Genomic DNA, 22,049 nt, shown 5'->3' on the forward strand with positions numbered 1-22,049 from the left:
GGTGAAGAGCAGACTAGATGTAAACGAACATCTGTGGCTGCATGTAGAAAAGCATCTGAAATATAAGTGCTGTTGTTAAAAACATTACATCTTTGAAAATAGATTCACATTTTTTGATTGGAAATTCAGATTTTTTCCCCCCAGAAATTACAAAAAGGTTTGTGGATGAAACGTTTCTCGTCTTATACACAGCAATTCAATTTATTGATTAGAGTATAAACTTGAAAATTCTGCAAATATGACAAGCAAGGTTTTCACCTGACAACAGCAATATATTAACAAGTGTAAGTGAGGTGTTTTTGTGGAAACAGCAGTAATTCTATCTCAATCTTCTGTAGGTCTTCTGTAAACTGGGGCAACGGTACATTCACAATTTACATACCCTCTCTCAGGTACAGCTCTGCTAGCGTCCTCTGCGTTTCAGTCAGAAATACATTTGAAAAAGGAGAAGTTTCCGATGCCCTAAAGTCTGCCCATATTTGCTCAGCGAGAAGATGAGAGAGGGGTAGCCTAAAGTTCAGGTATTGCAATTCATGCAAATCAATCCCCCGGGTGTTAGAGACTTTTGGCACAGGTACAACAGCAGTGGTGGGTGAGGGCATTTGAGTCATCAAAAGTAGTCCAGTCCAACAAGAGAACAGGGTCCTTTTCTCAGCTCGGGAGAGCTAAAAAAAAAAACATTCAAGTGTCCGATCACAATAAAACCCTGGAGTTCAAGGAGGAGGTTCAGGGTCAATCAGAGTGTCTGCACGAGCACGGGGAACAGCAGAGACAGGTGCTCGGCTCCTCGGATCGGGAGTTTGTGCGTGGTGTAGAAGTGGATGACCTCTGATATGGTCTCAAACGGAGGACTGTTCTGCCCGAGCACGTACTTTCCGTCTTTGCATTTTGTGAACTTCATGTGCATGAAACCCTGGCAGCTCCTGAGAGGAGGAAAAAAAACCAAGAATAATGGGTTAATAAAAGAAGGAGACAAGAGGGAAAAAAGAGCAGGAGAGATCCCAACAGAAGACAATGAAAAGGAGCAATGACATGAAATACGGGACACATAAAGCATCATGTTACCTTCAACACAATTTGTCACATATAGACACAGAAAAAGACAGCCTAGATTTATGTTCACTTATTTTCGTGCACTTTGGGAATACAATTCTAAACAAGATTTAACACCCTGCCACAAATTATGACAGCAGGGGTATTATGATGGATGGATGGGCTGTGTAACAGCACATAGAGGAAAGACAAACCTAGAGAGAGCAAGAATGAAGAACCCTGGACTACGAGGAGCGTTTGAGCCGAGAGAAACACACTGGTCGCTTCCCTTTAAGTGCCAGGCGGACACTACAAGACTTCCCCTTTAAAAGCCAGCCAGCCAGTCATAATGAAAATCTAATTATAGAAGCAGAGGAAAAGACAAGAGCTGGAACGGTCACTATAATTGTCATTGTTCTAGTAAACCAAATTGAAGTGAAAGAGCAGTGAAAGCAAACAGCTCACGGTGACTACAAACCGACAAACAGCATGCAGAGTATAAACGGCCCACTGGCCTCTGGAGCTCTGATGCTTCAGCACGAGTGCTTTCATTCACTCCTGTTTGTTTTGGGAGATTTTTTTTTGTATCTCATGCTACATTAGAACCTACCAATGCCTCAGTCATTCATAAATATTTATGTGGAGTTATATCTGGCAGGCCTTTCTGTTTCGGTGCTGCTGACTCACTTTAGAGTGGCTCAGCATTTTGTCTCCGTTAATTAAACAACCTTCATCAGCCCTCACACTGTCTGATTACAAGGTATGATTCCCTTTTCCAAGGAACGCCAGCTCTTGGAGTTTAACCTTTGTCTCTAAAGATTTAAGGAGATATCTCTCCTTTGGCCTTCATGAAAAAAAGTTTTGTGAAGCAAACCAGTCACAACAGCCTGATAAAGACGTACTTCCTAGTCCAAGACATGATGGAATAACTGACACAAGATTACATTCAAGGATATTGTAGTCCTTAGGTATGCATGGACTTCTGCATATGAGACTATGATAAAGGGAGACACAAATTTGAAACATGCAGACGATTCTACACGACATATAAAACAATATCATGAACAACATTGACCAAACTTAGACTAAAGGTCTCCATGAAAAGAAAAATACATTTTCCAGTGTTCCTGTATTAAATGTTCATTTTTCTGCCGTTAAGTGCCGAATATATGTCAATAAAGAATTATCTGAGTAGTTTTACAGCAAAAGAACTGTATTTTCTTCTTCTCTCTTCTGGTAAAATGTTTCAAATGTCTGATGACTCATCCTGCAATCAGAGGCATTTACAAATATTCCATCAATTAAAAAGCTTTGTTGAAGCTAACCATCCAATCAAATTCATCCCCACGTCATGTCCTGCTTTCTATCTTGTGATTGGTTGTATCCTGTTTAATTTGGAATGAAGTCACAACGCAGCAGTTAGATACTCTCGAAGTTCCTGTTTCATGGGGACTTTAAAACAAAAGCTGCTGGTTATCCTTCTACGCTTTAAAACTGTGTTCGTACATTCAGAGTCTTCAATGTGTGATTGATATTTATGAGCTGAGGCACGTTTTAAAGTGCCATACTGCTATCTGTAAAATAGCAGTATGGCACTTTAATGAAAAACAGTTTCAACTTATAAATCTCAAAATATGCGTGGATAGGTTTTGTATCTTTGCAAGAGATTTTCCAAACCTCACATGCGCTAAGTGGGAAACCAGTTCCAGTAGTGACCTTGTTGCATGAGCAAGTGTGTGTGTGGGGGTGTGTGTTTGTCAAACTCACTCTACTCATGTAAATGAGTAATGCATAAGCTTGTTTATATGTCAGCACAACACAGTGGTACCCCTGCCCCCCCTCACTCCCTTATCCCCTTCTTGTGTGGCCCACAGAAGGTGATTCATATTCATTAGTGATTATGGGGAGGATGATGTGTGCACTGAAGTGTGCTCTACCTGCCTGATTACCACTTAGAAAGCCCGCTGGGGGCAGAGGAGGAAGGCCACTGAGAGGGGGGGGGGGGGGGGGGGCAAGGATGGGGAGGGAAGAGAGGCTTGATGGGAGAACGGGGTGAGGCTGGGACGATGGATCATGGTCGTAATTACAAGAGAGGGATTTGACCAGATAAGCAGTATTGTGCCCTGCAAATGAGTATCGGGAGAGGAATCAGTGCTGCGGTGATCTTGAGTGGGAGTGAGGCAGGAAGGGGGAGACAGATGGGGAGGTGGGGAGACTGCTTTATGAGATCTATTGCTCAGGTGACTTCACACACTCTTTGCACAAAACTCCCACACATGGTAAAAGAGATGAGTGCAAGAAAATTGTATAGATGTTCATTGGAGGATCTATATATCTATATATATATATATGTATATGTATATCTTACCGCAGGGACAAGGAGTAGTCAGAGCGGTTGGTCTGACTGTTCCTCACCAGGTAGCTGCACTCTTTACACAGCGTTAACAGCGACTCTGCTTCTGAACGCGACAGTGAACCGTGGTACCATCTGATAGAAATTACACACACACAAAAACAGACGATAAGATAAGGAAAGAGTTGTGACCTCAGGTGTGATGACATCATCAGATACATTGATCCTTCACCATGTGACAATGACTACACGAATGATAACAGTCATTTGTTTTCAAAAGTATGAAACTAGAATCAGAGTCTACAGCCATGTTAGCAGCTCCAGTTTTAATAGTACTTTAACTAATTGTACTTATCTCACAACAGCAATATGCTTAACAATTTATGTTGATCGTATTTACCATCGTAGCTTTGCGTGTAAGCATGGTAACAAACCTAATTAACCCTAAAAACAAAGTCTACTTGATACTGATTGGGTTGAAATTGGTTTAGCAGATATTTGGTCATATCTCAAATATTTGGCAAATTAAGAATTAGCTTTTGAAATGTTCTCTTGATGATTTGGCTAGATATACTGAACTCTAAATGTTGACATTTATGAGGTTTCTGTGTACGGCAGACTTGAAGGAAAACACAAATCTCTCACAGCCCTTTGGAGATCATCAGGGTGTAATGGGGCATAATAATTAACTGACATCCTCAAGTGCATATGTGCATGTATGTGTTTGAGATTCAAACAAAGTGTGTGCGCATGCAAATGTGTGCTTAAGGGGTGTTATGTGCTTGGATTTCATTAAGGAAACAACTCTTTATTTGCACAGAAACTGCACATAAATTACACCAATGATGTCTGAAATTACAAGACCAGAGAAAATGTGTGTTTTTAATGCACTGACTTAATTAGTCCTTATTCTAACCTTTTGCAGTTCTGTCGCCTCTGATGAGTGCTGCTCAGTAAAAACACCACCATGTTTTTCTATCAATTTAAATATCAAGGCTTTGAGTAAGGTTTCAGGATTTTAAAGGCTTAATATGCGATTTTTTTCACACTTAAATATAATAGAAATCAAGTATATCCTCTGAAAATAACTGTGAGTCATGACTGTCTACAATGGGTGTAACACCCGAGTCCCACTCTGTGATGTTTTCCGAGTTTTCCGAGTCCTATTTTCAGTTTGTTGACATCGTCGGGACGGCCGGCTGACTCCTCCCCTCACGAATAAAAGTTGTTTAATTGAGGGACTAGAGAAAAGAAGAATAACATACTGTACTCACTGCTTAACTGCGTTTCTAGATCACGCTCATTCCGGGTAAATTTACATGCAGTGTGAAGATACGAGCATAATAAAGATCTCTAGCATTAGCATGCTAACAAAACAATGCACCGCGAGTTGTTTTGGTTTCATGCTGGTAGCTCAAGGACGACATCTGCTGGATCAAAAAATCGCATATAAAGCCTTTAAACATCTCACTCCTTACTGTACTTGGAGCGTCCAATGTGCAAATGTTCTTGGGAACACGGATACTTTTTGATTTCATTAGATGTCAACTGCATGACCAGGGCAACTTCAAATTGCTTCTAAAACAAGGTAATATCCTTATATTGAATTGTATTCTTAGGCCTCTTAATCTGATTAAACCTTAACAGGAGAGTGGTCGACTCTACAGTGACACATACTTATAAGTGTAATTGTAGCTTCTATGGATTTAACAGCAGACTGCATACATACACCTGCTTCTCCAGAGGCAGAGTTGGGTCCACTCTCTCCCCAACCGTGGACAGGCCGTCCTGCGGCATTCGAAACTTCATCCCCCCTCCTGCCAGTGGGCTGGATCTGGGCCCCGGAGGACGCAACCTGTCTGTGGGCGACGAGGAGCGGTCCCATTCAGCGCCGTCAAACTGCACTGTTGGCAGAAGGGGGACAGAAAAAGTGAGTCATGGTATTTACACGGTCCTGTGATCAAAAGGGATTAAACCTCACAGCAAGAGTTGGGTAAACAGCAGACATCCGGCTATTGCAAAACCATGCATGATGCAGAGGGACCTCTGACGGAGGAGTCCAAGTAGAAGAAAACAGGTTGTGGTGCCACTGTTAAACTATCAGCATCATCACAAATACTATGATCAACACTCCCTCAGGGATTAATAAAGGATATAAAAAAAATGTCTCTGAGGGCAGATAGAGACTGGATGTTGGCGTCTTCCCTGGCTGGCTCTTTCACACTTCTTTGTTTTTGATAAGAGAACAGGGCAGATTACTTTCTACACACTCTTTTGATTAAGGAGCAAACAAGTTTGTCAAAATGTTCAATACTTTGATACTTTGTGTGTCTTAAAACCAATCCCATTTCAGTTAAATCAATGATCAATAGTAATTGAAGAGTTCTGCAGCTTGAAAAAAAAGAAAGCTCTTCTGTCTTATTTTTTACCAAATGCTACCGCGAGCAGAAAAGAGAGCCCGATCTAAATTGTACAAATATGTTAGCAATGTTTTTGCAACAATTTACTATTAAAAGAGTGGGAAGAAATTTGCCTGCATTTGGCAAAAACAAGAAATCACCAAGTCATGGGTGCCAAGGACTTATTTTTGATGCTGTGATATCAAAACAGGTAAAGCTTGATTTGAAAACTCCTGTAAGGAGCCTGAAATTAATACTGATCCCTATTTATGACCTACAAAAGCAAACAAGACCATCAGTGACAATACTGAGTATTTCTATAAGGTCATTTGGAAAGCCGCTGGGTAGTAGATATCAGATAAAAAATATAATAACACCCTAAAGAAATAACCTTTTTTAAAAGTTTTACAAAGCAAATAGCCTCAATGTGTGATTAGTTTCATTGATAAAAGAAGCAGGATGACATAAGATGTACTACTTTGTCCACATGTGGCGCCAAATTAACACAAAGATACTCACAGGAGCTTTAATCAGCATAGTATCTAATTTTAAAATTCTAATATCCTGAAAACCCTAGGAACAAAATTGTTTATACACGTAGAGACTGCTTTTAGTAAAAAAAGAGACCAAGAAGAACTTTCAATTAAACATTAAGGTTACCATCCCACTACTTAGTTCTCTGACACGAACAAGGCAGACGTTCTTATTTTGAAGTTGCTTTAAACACATGGCTGATGCAAGAGCAAGACATGGGAGTGCTTTAAATAAAACACAAAAAAAACCACAAATGACCCAACAAGCCCTGCAGGCAGGGACAGATGTAGGTGGTGCAGATGTAGGCTGCTTGGGGTTTAGGGTTGAGTTAGAGCAGATGTAGGATAACAGCTTGGGTCATGAAGGTCAGGGTGGCAAAGCTTATGTGTGTGTTTGGGGTGACAAAGGAAGGCAGAAAGGGGGGGGGGGAGGGTTAGGGTTGTGTTCAGGGTGGGAGGTCACCTTGCTCTCTGACGGGGTGCTCCTCCTCCATCTGACCCACCGGGGCAGGCCAGGGCAACTCCGACAACTCCCTCATCTCTAGTAGAGGGGAGGAGGAGAGAGGGAAAAAAAAGTTGTGCGACAGAGTGAGAAAACAGCAGATGGAGTTTGAAGAAAAGTTAAGTTATGGAAGATGTACAAGAGAAGCGGTGATGAGAAATGGGAGCAAAATCAGGTGCAATATTTAATGTGAAGAGAGAGAGAGAGAGAGAGAGAAAGTGATATATGGAAGACAGAAGTGAGGCAGCATGTGCGTGCTTATGGCAGGGATGTGTTGTCATGAAATGTGGTCGGCCATACCTCCTGTCATGATGAAACAATGTTCTCATACTCCTCCGTCCTCTTACTGAGTGAAAATGAGTTATTTATCAAGTGCGATAAGACTGAAGAAAGAAAATAATCTGATGTCAGAGCTGCATTATTTATAGCCATCTGAAAGAATCTACTTTAGAAAGTTGTCTACTAGCAGGAGACCGAAACAAAGCGTGACTTCTTGTGCACTGGGACGCACAGTGCAGTCTGACAGGAGCGTGGGGGGCGATCAGGGCTTTTTTTTCACTGTCCTAGTAGGAGGGCAGCAGAAGGTGCAACATGAGTCAGAGCTGAAAATAGCTCATTATATAGCATGGCAGTCATTACAGCAGCCTTACACACGCAGACACATTATGCAATTCCCTTCTTTCACACCTTACATGCAGCTTCCGCTCACAGCCAAAACGGATTACAAAACAAATAAAAGGGAAAGAGGGGTGATGTCTTAATGAGCCGACAAATCCAAAGACCCCCAAGGCCGGCGACATCAAAGGCCATTTGAATGGGCGTTTGAGAGAGACCCGGGCTGTACATACATGCCTCCCTCCCTCCCTGGTTAATTATTGAGCAGGCAGACACACTCCGCCACTTTTCTGTGGCTCTCGGTGAATTATTGATGCATGGCGCAGTACAATGGTCCCATCTGGAGCGGGCCGCACCTCCGCCGAAGCCAGGATGAAAGTGTGGCCTGGCACCCGTCAATGGGAGACACGCACGCAAACACACAAGTGTGCGCTCACACATCCACCTGACATCCCGTATAGCAACACGACTGCCACACTCTGCTGCCTGTCCACTCACCAGCAAAACACATTTCACACCTCGTATTCTCAAGCAAAACTGAGACAGACACATGGAAAGAGAGGGGTGTAAATGAGAAGCTCAGAAAACCAAGTGAAGGACGGAGAGAGAAAGAGAATGGGGCAGCCAAGACAATTTATCACAGATCATAAATGTGCACAGCCATCGGAGTTAGAGATAAGCTCAGGTAGTGCTGCTCTATACAGAAAGAGAACATTCCATCAAGATTCCTCTCCAGTGTTGGGTTTGCTCTTAACAAGCTCAATAAGTCATTTGGTCTGGTTTTATTGAATCTTAATTGTATATTTCGAAATAGTAGAGAGCAGAACACTGAGCTGAAGGTGGTGAGACAATTTTAACTGTTTCCACTACTTTATCTGATTTGCTCATTTTTGCTTAGGAAATATGCAAAAAAAAAAAAAAAGTTTGCTTCTTGCAGTATGATCCATTTCACCCATCTCAAGTAAGGATGGAATAAAATATCAAAATGGCAATATATATCACCTCCCTTTTATTACATAAAAGACACAGCCAATAGTGGACAGACATTTAGAAGACAGAATAAAACAGCATGAAAGACACAAGTTCATACCGCTGTGTCTATTTTTAAGTGACTGCTCAGTTTGTTTATAACATCAAACAGCACAGACACTTGATGTGACATGCTGAGAAGTGTGTTGCTAGTCAATTCACAGTTTTATGATTTAAAAAAAGTTGTTACCTTGTGTCTCTGGATGAATAATTCCACAATCTGACAAAATAAATGAAACCTAAATCAAGAAATTAATTTTCACATAAATGTATATTCTGTGTGGGAGTTTCCCTTTAAGTTTGTGATGGACACATTGCTCCCCTATGCACCTATATTATGAAATGGATGTGCAAAGGTTTTTTTTTCTATATTTAACATACATTGATATTAAAATGACTCAGGGTAACAAACAATAATTATCCTTAAAACTGCAGTTCCCCACCAAGAACTATTAGAACCTATATGGGAATTAGATTTGAACAGCTCTCAACACTGCACAAAGCTGAACATACACACAAATACACAATGATACGAAGAATCCCACTTGGATGACAAAAGCCTGGATACCAAGCTAGCACAAACACACAATAGATCAGACAAAGTCATTCATTTACGAGCAGGGAACATCTGGCCTCCATTCACTTCTAATAGAAACCTGTGGATCAGTAATACATAGAGGGCTGTTAGCACTTTGTGCTCCAATACAGGACAATGAGACACACTAATGGTTTACTGACAAAGGCCCACCATCACCAATGCTCAGAGCTTGTATTCATGATTTGTATTTAAAAGCTAATACACTTTAGTTAGTATTTCTAAAACGAAGGAGTGTTACTTCCATCAGGTCTGTCTCCCAATTAAACACAGCTGATGATACAGGTGACAGCAATTCGGTGGACTTGTGGTCTGCCAAAATGCCTGGCGCCTGAGCTACCTGCTAACAATTACCAGAAATTATCTGAGGGGGAAGGGAGTGCACACGCTTAGTTTTTCTTTTCTGTGTTGCGCACGGGACGCATATAGCCATGAGTGAAAGATTACTGACTTTTCAAGCACACCAGCTGTTTTCTCTGTTGTTGTAATAAAGGAGGAGCAGACAAAGACAATAGAACAGCTTGATTGGGTCCATTAATGAAGACATCTGTTTTTCAAACGGCATCCCGTCTTCTCTACACAAAGACCTTCTGCTGGGCAAAATGCCCCCCATAAGGACAGATGATTAACACCTTATGCCAGTGAAGGAAAAACACATTCACACATCCACTCACGTTCCTCTTTATTAAAGTCATGCCATTTCGATTTTTATAATAAAGAAAAATATCTTGTCTGTATATCTGTTTTCCAGTCTTTCATTACATCCATCCCCCTGTGGCTCCATGCTGCTCTCACGTCTTTCCCTTTGTATTGAAATTCTTCTCTCACCTGTCTTCTTCTAAGTGCGTCATTATCTCATTTTTCTATTTTCCCTTTCTTATCCCTCTCTTTTACCCTACTCTACTTCCATCATCCCTTCTCCTTCCTTTCATCTGGCAGTAGGGAATTAAAAAGGACCTTCCTTTTCATTGATGTCAGTAAAGGTGACGGAGGACGCAAAGCAGCAAAGGTTGGAGAAAGAAAATGTGACAGTAAAGTGATGAAGAGTCTGGTCAGATGCCCCCAGGGCCTGTTTAGAGCAACAGAGAGGAGCACCTCATCAGAAAAGAGAACCTAATCATTTTCCTTTCAGTTCTTCCCTTGCATGTTCTTCTGCACACACAAACACACGAGCATGAATTTCTTGTCACCTACGGGCATACACATGCAGAATAAACAAGGAAACCTGTTACTGTCCTGTCTGCGCACATGTATCCAGGCAACCAGACACAACACAAATATACACGTTGACCATCTGTCAAGGTGTCTCTGCAAGCTTGGCTAAACTTTCCTTTTTCTCCTGTTTGCATGAACGTATGAAGCATCTGCCAGTATCCAGCTTCCAAGAATAAGATAAAGATAAAGCAATCTTATATATCTATAGCTTTTGGCCTTCAAATATCGCTTTCAGATTCTTGAGAAAGTGTTTCTCTTCTTTCATAATAATCACCTGCAACCTTTTGCTCCATTCCTAAAGTCATGTGTCATGATTGCAGATTGATGGTAGAGTCTAAAGCCAAACCAGTGGCTCTGTTAAGTCACCCAGGAATAAATGCACTTTGAGCTAAATGGGAATGTGTATTTCTGCAGAGATTGGGTCTTAAAGCAAAGTGTTGGACATTCTCTCTTGATGATCATTTCAATGCAAAGTCAATGGGATTACCGAAGTTTCCCTGAGGAGAGTATGGATGTCTGTTCCAAATTTCAAGATGATTATGTTGTGGGGACTCCCAAAGGAGAATAACTGAAGTCAGAGGAATTTGTCCTCTCAGGAGCATTAACATCTGCACAAGATTTTATGTCAATCTATCCAATAAGTTTTGAGATATCTCAGTCCAGACCAGGGTGGTGGACTGTCCAACCAACTGACAAAACCACCCCTATAGCCATCTTGCTTCACTTCCTTTTTAGTTCTGAAAACAGTTTACCTAAACCCATATGAAAAATAAAAAAAAAACAGATTTTCCACCATCCTTTTGCTTTAATGATGCACACATTCACACTCAGCAGCTTTTCTCTAAAGCTCCACTCTTCTGCTGTTGCCTAATGAGCAGCTGCACTGGAACAAGTGGAGGATAAGTGCTTTGCTCAATGGCGCCATAATAGTAATTACTGAGGGTTGCGTTGTTATTCATTCATTTCCATTCACCTTGCCCATCAAGATTTCCAGCTCTCTCTCTGTAGCCAATTTTCAACCTCTAGACGACCATCATCTGCATCAAATGACTCTGAGCTCCAGTGCTGAAGAATAAAACTAAAAAAAAAACATGCTACACCCATTCATCTGTTCATAGGTGTGGCCACCAGATAGATAATGAAATTGTGCCTTCCATTAGCTCACTAATTGGTGCTCATGTCTGCAGGGCCCATATCTCACTGCTGGACTGTGTATTGACTTCCAGGAATTAATGAGTGCCGTAATTTGAGGTGGATGATGGCGACTTGTGACAGCTTTCAAACGCTGTAATTAAAACCCTGCTGACTGAGAGGGGCCTGTCAGGTCTCTGACCCCTCTGGCAATGGTGAGGCTCAACCTCATTGAGCTGGATGAAGCAAAATGGGAATAAATAAAAATGCTTCTGAGGCAAACTTATTTTGGATTATATTTGAATAATAGCCAAAAAATTATATTCAGGCAGGCGGTTGTATAAAAAGCATGGAAAAACCGTGAAAAATCATAATTACAAAAGATTCTGTCTGACGCACAAACACATCTACTTTATGAAGCAGCTATACTATCCACCCCCCCCCCCCCACCCCCCCATCTCCTCCAACCCCCACACCCTTACACTTATTTGTGCCAACATGCACACAACCTCTTCTCACACTTCAATTAGCTGCCTGATAATAAGAGCCGAGAAACCTAGTAGAGAATCCACACGTGTGTAAGTGTGTGTGAGAAGGTGATGATGAGGGGCTGCCGGCAGATTGTGATGCCCCCCTTTGCCCCCTGTAGCGGGTTATCTGAGTGAGTGTGTCACATCCACAGGGAGAATGAGGGAGGGCTGCAGGGATGGCCCTGTCAGCGCTGCAGTGGTGGTGTATATATATGTGTGAGAGTGTGTGCCTGTGTTAGCGGATGACTGATTGCACCCTGCCACAACGGCCCTGACTCCCCCTTCTCTCCCATCTCCTCACCTCGCCACAGCCCCCGACCATTAATTCTCCCTGACGCCCCTCCCCTCTGAAACACTGGGCCCTCACAAACATCCATTGAGCTGCCACCAAACATAACCTTGGACGTCCCCTTCTATTTCTCTCTCCATCTAGCTTTCTCTGGAGCCTCTGTAGAAATGTTCTCTCTCTGTCCGTCTCTGTTTCATACCTCCTCCTATCTCTTTTTCCCCTCTTTCCGTCTCTTTTTTTTTTACTTCATTCTCCCCCCACGTGTGGGTCGTGCCTAGCAACGCAGAGTGGGTCTGGGAATATGGATTAAATGTGAGAATGGAAAATACTGTTTGTGTGTTTACACTTCAGTGCTCTGGTAGGCTCAGACAGACAGCACGCCAGCTCAGAGTGCTGACTCCAAATGGAAAAAACAAGGGGTCAGACAACTCGAGCCGCACAAGCGTGTTCCTCCACTGCCTCCTCTAATGGTGCTGTAAGCGCTCCCCAGCAGGAGTGCATACTGTATGAGGCACAAAGAGAACAAGCCAGAGAGGAAGAAAACCACGGTTAGGCAAGGAAGGAGTGATAAGTAGGGGAGAGGTGATATTGGCTTTTAAATTAACTGTCATGAACCTCTTTTGAAATTATCCACACTCTCAAATAAGTTACGGTCTCTCTTCCTTTGCTCCTCTCTGTTTCATGTGAATTGAGCATGAACCCGGTGTGAATGGATACTATCTCTGTATGCATGAGTGTTCAGGGAATGGTTTGCTGACCATGACTCTTATTAGCACCAGATCAGTCATGCACATGCAGGCATGTAATTAACTTAGAAAAAGAAAGGGGGGGGGGGGGGGGGGGGGGGGGGCAAGCAGAGGATGGGGGACAGAGAAGGGGAGGAAAGCAGGAATGAAGAGGAGTACAAAGGAGGAGAGGTTGATTTATTATCCCATCACCTTGACCTCGGTGACTTGCAGATGCAGCTCAATTAAGTGGACTTGACCAGGCATGCCTTATTCCGATCCACTCCTAAATGAGCTATCAGTCTGCTGCTGTTTCTTTTACTACTTCTTTACTCTCTCCTTCAATTATATCCAGTAGACAGAAATAATGAGATGAGATGTGCCATGCACTGACTGTGCAATTTTAAAAATAGTGCATGCACTATGCCAATTATTTTCAAAATACTGCTGATGTGATGATAATGAAAGAGAATGAACCTTGCCTTATGTGCGTGCCACTGCTAACCTTCCTTTAATGACGTCTACTGCATCGCTTCTCATTTATACACACAAGACGTCTCTGTCAACTCAAATGATCATCTCAGAGGTTGTTGTGACTCTAGCCCTTCACATGTGTGGAAGGAACAAAATCAATAGTAACAAGAAGGTGTTCGAATTTAGAAAGGAAAGATTTGTGTCATTTTAGCTGAGAATGACGGTCACAGCTCTCTCCTTGTCTGACAAAAAATGCATTGGCGATGGGATGCAGGCACTACATTAAAGGTCAGGCCAGTTAGATGAGTGTTTCACGATGTAGTATCAGCAGCAAGGCACTCTGTTTGCTCCTGGGAGGGCTTCGGTCTTCATGACAGCACCTTTGAGCGCTCTCTTAACTATTTTCACTGGTTCAAATGAAAAAATCCCTTTCTTAAGTAAAAGGTTGTTTTTTTTCTTAAGGTTTGTGTTTGACATCCAGGAAGGAGTGCTCATCTGTACATGAGTAGGTACAGGATCATGGTGAAACTTGGTTTTCAGTTATAATATGCTCTCCATACAAATCAGTACACTGTATTACATCTCACTCAAACATTTTGGAAAGGTGAAGATTTCTTTAGCATTGCTGCTGCAAGCCAGAACCAAAACAATTTAAGAAGTTTCTGTAAGACAGTTCACATCATGAAAATATATGTAAAATAGCCAATACAAAAATAAAATGAAAGATAATCCTGCAGCTTTTCTATAACCAAAAAATTAACATTTCCAGAAGAGCTGTCATGTTCACATCACTTTGGTTATCTTCTCTTAGAATACAGTGATACATATTCTGCCTACCTGCAAAAGCTTTGGAGATGTTGTCCTTTTTCCATTCCCAGGGTTGGTCGTACTCATCAGCTGGTCGCTCATCATCTTGCGGCAGCCTGCTGCTCTCCTTACCCTCCTCCTGAGGTTCCCCGTACAGAAAACCAGGGCGCTGGCCTCGCTCGTCTTCATAAGGTGTGTCGTAGAGCTGCACCCCGCCCCGGGATCGCCCTCCTCCTGGTCCTCGCTGCAGCTCTGTGATGATTCATATGCAAAAAAGCATTAATTCAACCATGCATTCATGCAAACATTTTAGTAAGATTTTTTGAAAGATTTTCCTGGATGTGTTGCTTTTTTAATCAGTCTGCAAGAAAAACAAACAGCATAAAGAAATCATATTTGCCAGGAGCCATGATGTTATTTTATGCACAACACTGACATTATTCTAAACAAGAAAGTAATTAAAATGCCTGTTGAGCTCTGACATGACTCGAATTAAGGGAGAGAGAGAAATGATGTTTGCACAGCTTGCCATGGGCTCAGAATCTCATATAGGGGGGGCTTAACGAGGCCCTGGGCTAGATGCTGAGTAGCAACACTGTAGACAACCCCAGCCCCCCTTCTAATGTCCATCAAGAAACCCAGCAGCAATCTAGAATAGCTCACAACAGCATTCATGTTGCCTTTTAACACTTTCATTAAATTCCCAGTGGTTTCCAACCAAGAAAAGATTCTCAGCACCTGCGACTGCTGTGGGGAGACCAATATGCCCGTGAGATAAAAGGCTTTAATATTATTGACAGAGGCGCGGGAATGAAATCTGATTTCTGAATGCATCAATGGCAGTCTCTTAGCTGCTGCAACAGCAATAAGCAATGGTGCTTTGATATGTTGACCGAAAAATGTACCTTTTAAAAAACAGGTGTAAGAGAGAAGGAGAAAATGAAGGAGTATGCATCTTTTGTGCACACAGCCAGCAGCAATGCATTCATGTGAGAAGGAAAAAAAGCCTTAATGGAAGTGTTCAATGGTGAAAGGCAGAGAAAAACTTTAACCTTCACACGATATGACACCCTGTAGTCACCATGGCGACCAACTGGAGACCCTGGGGAAGGGCCCTGAGCTTATAAATAAGAGGGTGGAGAGGAAAAAAATTGAAAGAGAGGAGGAGCAAGGCGAGCAAGAAGAGAGAAGCAGGAGGGGAAGGAAAAAGGAAGTAGCAAGGAAGTAAAGGGGAGGAGCAGGGTGATGGGAGAGAAGGACTGGGGAGGTAGGGAGGTGATGGAGGGGGGGGTTCTGTCATCGTTTGATGTTAAGTCATTGAGACAGAAGCACAGTGGGGCTGAGCGCTGCTCTACCTGCGTTGGGAGCCCGCAGTGTAAGCCACAGCCTGGAGATAGAGAAGATGAAGGCAGAGAGATAAAAACAGGCATGGAGGGAAATAAAATGAGAAATTTGTAGGAAACATGATGGAGGAAAAACACAAGCGTGGGGGGGGGAATGACAGAGGTTGGAAATTGAGGGAAATGAGGACGGAGGAGGACTGTTAATGCATACAGACCAGGAAATGGAGAAGTTGTGTCCACATAAACTAAATGATAAACTGAAGATGTTTTTTCTTACCTAAAAGTACATTCTGAAATAAACACAGATGTCTTTTCAGGACAGTCTTTGTTGAGATAATTACTATTCCAATCTCACATCTGTCTTCTCTGCTCTGCTGTGTTTTGATGAGCAATGACTGACAAAGAGACAGACAGACAAAAGCAGGCAGACAGACAGCCCTGAAGTGACAGGCTCAATTCAAAGTCAGAGAAAGAGCAGTGACAATGATTTCCCAAGTGCTCTGCCATCAACAGCAAGAATCTCATCTCTCCAATGGCTTCATCCAGCTGCAGCAAGAGAAAAAAAATATTCTTGAAGGTTTCTCAGTTGGGCAAAAAAGAAGAAGAAAGAAGCCACTTTCACTCTTATTCTCATATTCTAAAGTTAATTTAATCAGCAAAGAAGCAGCACATGTGACAGAAAAGAGGAGGACAGGTCAGAAAATGTGCTAAAGGCCAGATGAGAGAGACACAGCCAGACTCCCCTTAGGGCCTGGGAGAGCCCCTCAAGATGAAGAGAGACAGAGAAATGGAGTAAGAAGAGGAGGAGGAGTGGGGTGTGTGTGTGTGTGTGTGTGTGGGGGGGGGGGGCTGGGACAGAGCAGTGAGTGTGTGGTGCAAAGGGGCAGACAGAGATGTTATGGGAGGAGAGACAAATGGAAAACGATAGTGGATGATGTGGGAGAGAATCGGAGGGGAAGAAGGAGGGAGGGTCTGATAATGGATCCTGGATGCACATCTGTAAAAATGACATTTTGTGAGGCTGAGAAAAAATAGACCACCTGGGATGAACTAAAAACAGGCAACGCTTTCTACTTACAAATGGACTCATTAAAGTAGAATTAATGAGCAGTACTGCATTTTAAACCTGTATTTTTAGAACAAAGACCTGGGAAAATGTAAATAAGATAGAGTTCTCTACAGAAGCAGAAAGAAAAAGAAGAGTAATAAAGCATAAAAAAGGGAAATTAAACATCTCTGTGTTGTGGTTATAAAAATGAATTTGTGACATTGTGTATGGATCAATGATAGTCTTGGCAGTGTCCATGTTTTGTTGATGATTTGGTGAACCTGAAATGCAATAAATTATCTTTCAGATTGTAATACTACGTATGTTCTGAATTTAACCCTGTAAGAGACCAACTCACTCTTTTATTGTTCAATGGGGAGAGGATGAAGTTAGAGGGAATGGAATTGGAGCTTAAACCCAAACAGCTATGATAACAACATGGAACATTAGAGATTGACTGCTGAGTAATAGTAAGTCCACTGACCTGTTATGACCCTCTGGGCCTCGTATGGTTCCATGTAGCCATTGTTCTCGCAGGGAGCAGGTCCGTAATCTGGTTCTGGCCTGTGGTCTAAGCGAGCATCAAACGGGTCAGAGTAATCTGTGTCTCCTGCCAGCGGGGCTGATGGCACCACCTAAAGGACCAAAAACAAGAAGTAAGGCTTTTTGCTGAAAGAACATTAACCTCCCTCAACCCCCTTAGAGAAAAATGTCCTATCCTCTATAGCTTGCTATGATAAATGAAGACATAAAGAAATATTTTATTTGTCTTTCTTGCAGGTAAATGTGCATAGAAGTGTTAAGGCTTTAATCACATGCAACAATGAATTTGATTTTAATAGAGTGTTCACAGCCGCTTTTTGTAAAACTTCCATTTCCACTTGAAACACCGGGTTGTTAGTGATTTGGTGGATTCAGTCTGTATAAAAGCTAAAAAGGACGAACGGTTGGACACAATAGCTCATCAAGCTAGAGAAAGCAGCACAGGACTGAAATTGCAATCATATCCTTGCTCAGTGGCACGTTAAATACATGTTTGATTACAGCCAAAACACTTCTGGAGAATCAAGACTCTAATTTGCACCATTTGTGTGCAACTTCACAAAACCAAGCCATATATATATATATATATATATATATATATATATATAGACTAGCTATAAAACAGCTCCCTCTAAAAAGCTGTTAAGATGGCATTCTATTGTATCTTTATTGCTACAAATAAGCAACATGAAGTGCAGCCCTGAATCACCCTGTGTTCAGAAGCTGAGATTTTTAAGTGGAGAACACAGAGAGCAATGAGGGTGCTGCTTGGTTGTGGGGAGTATTTGTTCCTTCATGCAAGCACAGGAGGAAAGCAATGGTCAGCTGGCAAACTGACAGCTACAAAGGAAGCCATATGGTCTCACACACACACACACACACACACACACACACACACACACACACACACACCTTGTTTTCTCTTTCTGTGACAAAGAAAATTGCTGAAGTATGACTCTCTTCCCAAATTTCTGCTAAACTCACACACGCCTTCCCAAAACTACATCCTAATCCCATGTTGTTTTAGAAACAGGATACCTATCGATGCACAGGAATCTGCAATGTTAATTAGAGTGCGGATGTTCCCACAGAGCATGGGAAATTAATGAGAGCAGGAGGGGAGTGGGGTAGAGAAAGAGGGGGAGCTATCGACTCGAGTTAAGACTATTACTTCAATCCACTTCAGGACTTTCGCACTTGTAGCATTTTCCATGAGCCAGGTCATGGATTTAACTGCTGCGCTGAAAAGCCTGAAACTCTCCTTAACATACTCAGCATATGTGAGCTGAATGAAGGCGAAGATCATTTCCTTGTAAAACTTTCGCTTCTTCTCCAGCAGCTCACTCAACATCTGTTTGCCTTTTTTTTTTTCTGTCTGTTGTTTTCCAAAGAACAAAGCAAGGAAAGTCACTGCAGTCCTGGTGACAGAGTATGAATTATACCTCCCTGTAGCCCATGGCATATCACCATGCAGTGCGCTGTATATGGCCCCCGACATGTGCACATACAGGGGGCTCTCTCAGCTTGCAAAACCAAACCCCATTTATTATTTATGATAGGACATAAACTCATGGGACTGTGACCCTCTCCGACTCAGTGGTCCGCTCAAGCTATCAATAATTCTTCCTTCCATCTAGGGTAGCGAATTTATGTCCCGCGTGGGATGTAATGTGATTTATGAAAACAATGCATATTTGTGACAAACATTACCAGTCACTTGCTTATGGACTCTGATCAATAAAGCTGTCACAGAGATGGAAACTTAGCATGAGTGCTTTTATCCTCAGCCACTTACTTGCCTCCTCCACTTTACAAGAGAGCAACCACATACAAAAATGTCTGCTATCACCACCTGCTTTTCGCTCTCAACACCTACGAACACTAAGAACTGGGGCTCTTACAGGCTCTTGCTGGTCCTCTAAAGAGATGGCACTGAGGAGGATCTTGGTGCGCCCCAGCTCCTGTGAATCCACTTTGATCAGTCTGTGTTTGGGAGATTTCATATCCACAGTGGATGTCTTCATTGGAGACCCATACACAGGTGTAGCAGGGTCAGAAGTCCCAGACTCGCCTCTGGGTCTGTTTTCAGATTCCTCGTATGGATCCTCAAAGTCAAGGTCCCTCTGGAGGCGGTATGCTTTAAGAATCTCGCTCTCTGTGTAGTCAGGCGTGGGCGGCTGAGGAGGCACCTTCCTGCTGCCGAAGCTCAGGTAGTCTTTCAGCCACTTGGCCATCGCAGCTCTGCTTCTTGTGAGTTGTGGAGTGAGAGCAGGAAGCTGCAGGAGGGGGCAAACAGGGACACACATGTGGATTATTGAGTTTAGTCTCTTAAGTGATTCTGTGAAATATGTGTTGGATTTAAGCAGTGTGCCATTTCGTTTTCAGGACAAGACAATCAAAAGATTGTAGAATAAACAAGTATTTTACACTCAAAACACGATTAATCCACAAATCCTGATCCTCTCGTAAGATTAGGGCTGGACAACTTTCTCTTGATCACACATCCACAATCAGTTCTACGGTTACATGCACCCATGTGTCTTTTAACTGCACCAACAGCTGGACTTTACGCACGCCTTTTGTTTTACGCAGTGAGCAATAACGTGTGGGCATCTGGACTTTGCCCAGAGGCTGCAATTACGGTTTATAAACTGATAAAAGAAAAAAATGGGTAGACGAAAACGGAATGACAGTTTATAAGCTATCAGGAATCAAATAAGTTAAAGTTAAATTCGCACATCTTGTTTGCCTTCCTTTTGTAATTTCACAAACAGTTAGTTTCTTCTGATTTGGAAATATTTCCACGCAAAATTTGCTTTTTTTTTTCTTTAACTTCCACTTAAACCAGATCCCAACATAATGGATTTAAACACGAGTGATCGCTGTGAGGTGAAAGCACATTACTTACCAATCCTATTCAGTCCTTCGGCCACTTTGGACGTTTTATTTCTTGATTCTTCATATCGATCGCAACAAAACGGCACAGAGAAGTGCTCGCGCTTTTATTCCTCAAAAGCAAGAAAAAGAAAAAGAAAAGAAAAAAAGAGCCGCTTTCTTGAACAAAACAAGAGCAAATCCTCCGGTGCTCCTCTGACGGCAAACGTGTGCTAGACTAGTGAAGTGAACGACTACAGCTCCGAGACAAACTCAGTCGAGCGATTAAAGGGGAGGTGCTTCATTCCCAGAGGAATATCCTCCTATTCTCTTTCGCAGTCAGCCGACCGTTCATTCATTGAAATGTCTGCACATCACAGTGGCTTCAACAGGAGATACTCATCCTCTTGCAAAATCACAACTGCACGGGAAGAGCAATTGAGGATCTGAAACTGAGGAGAAAAAACAGTTCGCACGAAATGTGCTCCAAAGACGTGAATTATTTATTAGAGTGACATCACAGTAGAATTTTCCTGTTTTAGCTTCACTTAAGGTTATTTTCCCCAAAAATATTTGGCACTTTTCTAGTACAAACGCCTGGAGGGTGAACAAAGCTGTTCTGGTGGAGGAGAATCCCATCATCCTTTCGGCAACATGAACAACGCTGTTAAGTTTAGATGGAGGTGTAGACACAAAAGAAACAACATGACGAAGAGCTTTGAATCCTGTCCACCTTGGTTGAACATTTTGTTGAGTGCTTGTTTCATTCCCTTTGTTTCGTCCTCCTTTCTGAATGAGTTTCATCCTCCCACAGATGTTCCATTATTCAAGGTCCAAGTTTCAAATTGGATTGTGTGCTACAGTGGGTACGGCCATCTAAGTCTGTTAAAAGACCGTAAATGCCTCTTTCTTTACGACACTCATGAGCTCACTTTCTCCCAAGGCAGGAGGCTGGATGAGGTCACTGAGCTAGAATCAACCCCCACTGCTCTGACCACAACCATCAACAGTATGCCATCAAATCCTCCATATCTTCCTGCCTAAGTATGTCTGTCTGCTCTTGTGTTCTCCCATTACTGGCTGCAGATCCTAAAGGAGGGTCATTGAGATAAAAAAAAAAAAAAAAAGAGTCCTTAAATGTTTAGGAAATCTGAGGTCTCAAAGAGTGTGTTATTGCAACCTGATTCGAGGTCCCAGCAGTCCCATTGATTAACCGATGAGGCTCTAAAAGTGACAACAGAAGCACATGGCATGACATAAGCCTTCAGCCAAAGACCTGTTAAATTTGTTTTGTTGGAGTAGTTCTTCAGGGTTCATGTTTATGTCACCTTTTTGCTCAGTTTTCCTCTTAAAAAGATGTTTTTATGTTAACAGAACTAGAGCATGGTAATGTCGAAAACTCATGGAGCGAGATTCATATATTGTGAGAATTAGTGTTTATCAAGATCGAGAGGCTAAGTTGAGCGAGAGGTCTTATCTTCTGGGGATAAGATCGATTCATTCAATTAGCTAAAACATATCTTGTTAAATTATCTTGATTGAAGAAGGTGTCTGCATACAGGGATCATCGCCCTGTAAATAATGAGTTATTTCCACGTTCCAAGTTAAAATCTCATCCTCTCATCTATACTAAGCATCTTTTGGTTTTTCAGGGACCCTGCCCATCATACTCACAGATACTTCCGTACCTTTGCAGCTTTTGCTGTTGTATCACCTTTGAATGTACCAATCATATTCCTCCTAACCCCCCTCCTCTGACACATCCCCCATTTCATCTGCACAATCTTCCTGCCCTAAACCTTTAACCCATCCAATCCAGAAACATAGAGCACACAAAAATTGAATCCATCTTGCTCGAAGTGAAAGCTAGAACTGTGTTTGAGCAAGGGATAAAAAAAATTAGAAGAAAGACAGAAAGAGACAGGTGCACTGTCAGACTCTGCAAGAGAAGTACACATGGAGAGAGGGGAGGTGTGTGTGTGTGTGTGTGGGGGGGGGGGGGGGGGGGGTAG

At 42.3% G+C, this 22,049-nt stretch overlaps 1 protein-coding gene across 2 annotated transcripts; it reads right to left on the reverse strand.

The window, feature by feature from the left end:
* Nucleotides 1-173: 173 nt before the first annotated feature.
* Nucleotides 174-20,318, reverse strand: shdb (Src homology 2 domain containing transforming protein D, b). Of its 2 annotated transcripts, XM_061033129.1 has the most exons (8): nt 20,072-20,318; nt 19,065-19,439; nt 17,105-17,255; nt 14,260-14,481; nt 6,781-6,858; nt 5,115-5,289; nt 3,401-3,520; nt 174-923 (listed from the first exon to the last, which is right to left on the reverse strand). In XM_061033129.1, exons 2-8 carry the CDS (start codon nt 19,395-19,397, stop codon nt 737-739), a joined length of 1,266 nt encoding a protein of 421 aa, XP_060889112.1. In that variant the 5' UTR covers nt 19,398-19,439; nt 20,072-20,318; the 3' UTR covers nt 174-736. The 2 variants fall into 2 exon arrangements, with proteins under 2 accessions (XP_060889112.1, XP_060889121.1); XM_061033138.1 differs by lacking the exon at nt 6,781-6,858 and having other exon boundaries at nt 20,072-20,317.
* Between the last annotated feature and the right edge of the window lie 1,731 nt (nt 20,319-22,049).

The sequence above is a fragment of the Labrus mixtus genome, chromosome 3, assembly GCF_963584025.1.
Source record: "Labrus mixtus chromosome 3, fLabMix1.1, whole genome shotgun sequence".
Classification (NCBI taxonomy): Eukaryota; Metazoa; Chordata; class Actinopteri; order Labriformes; family Labridae; genus Labrus; species Labrus mixtus.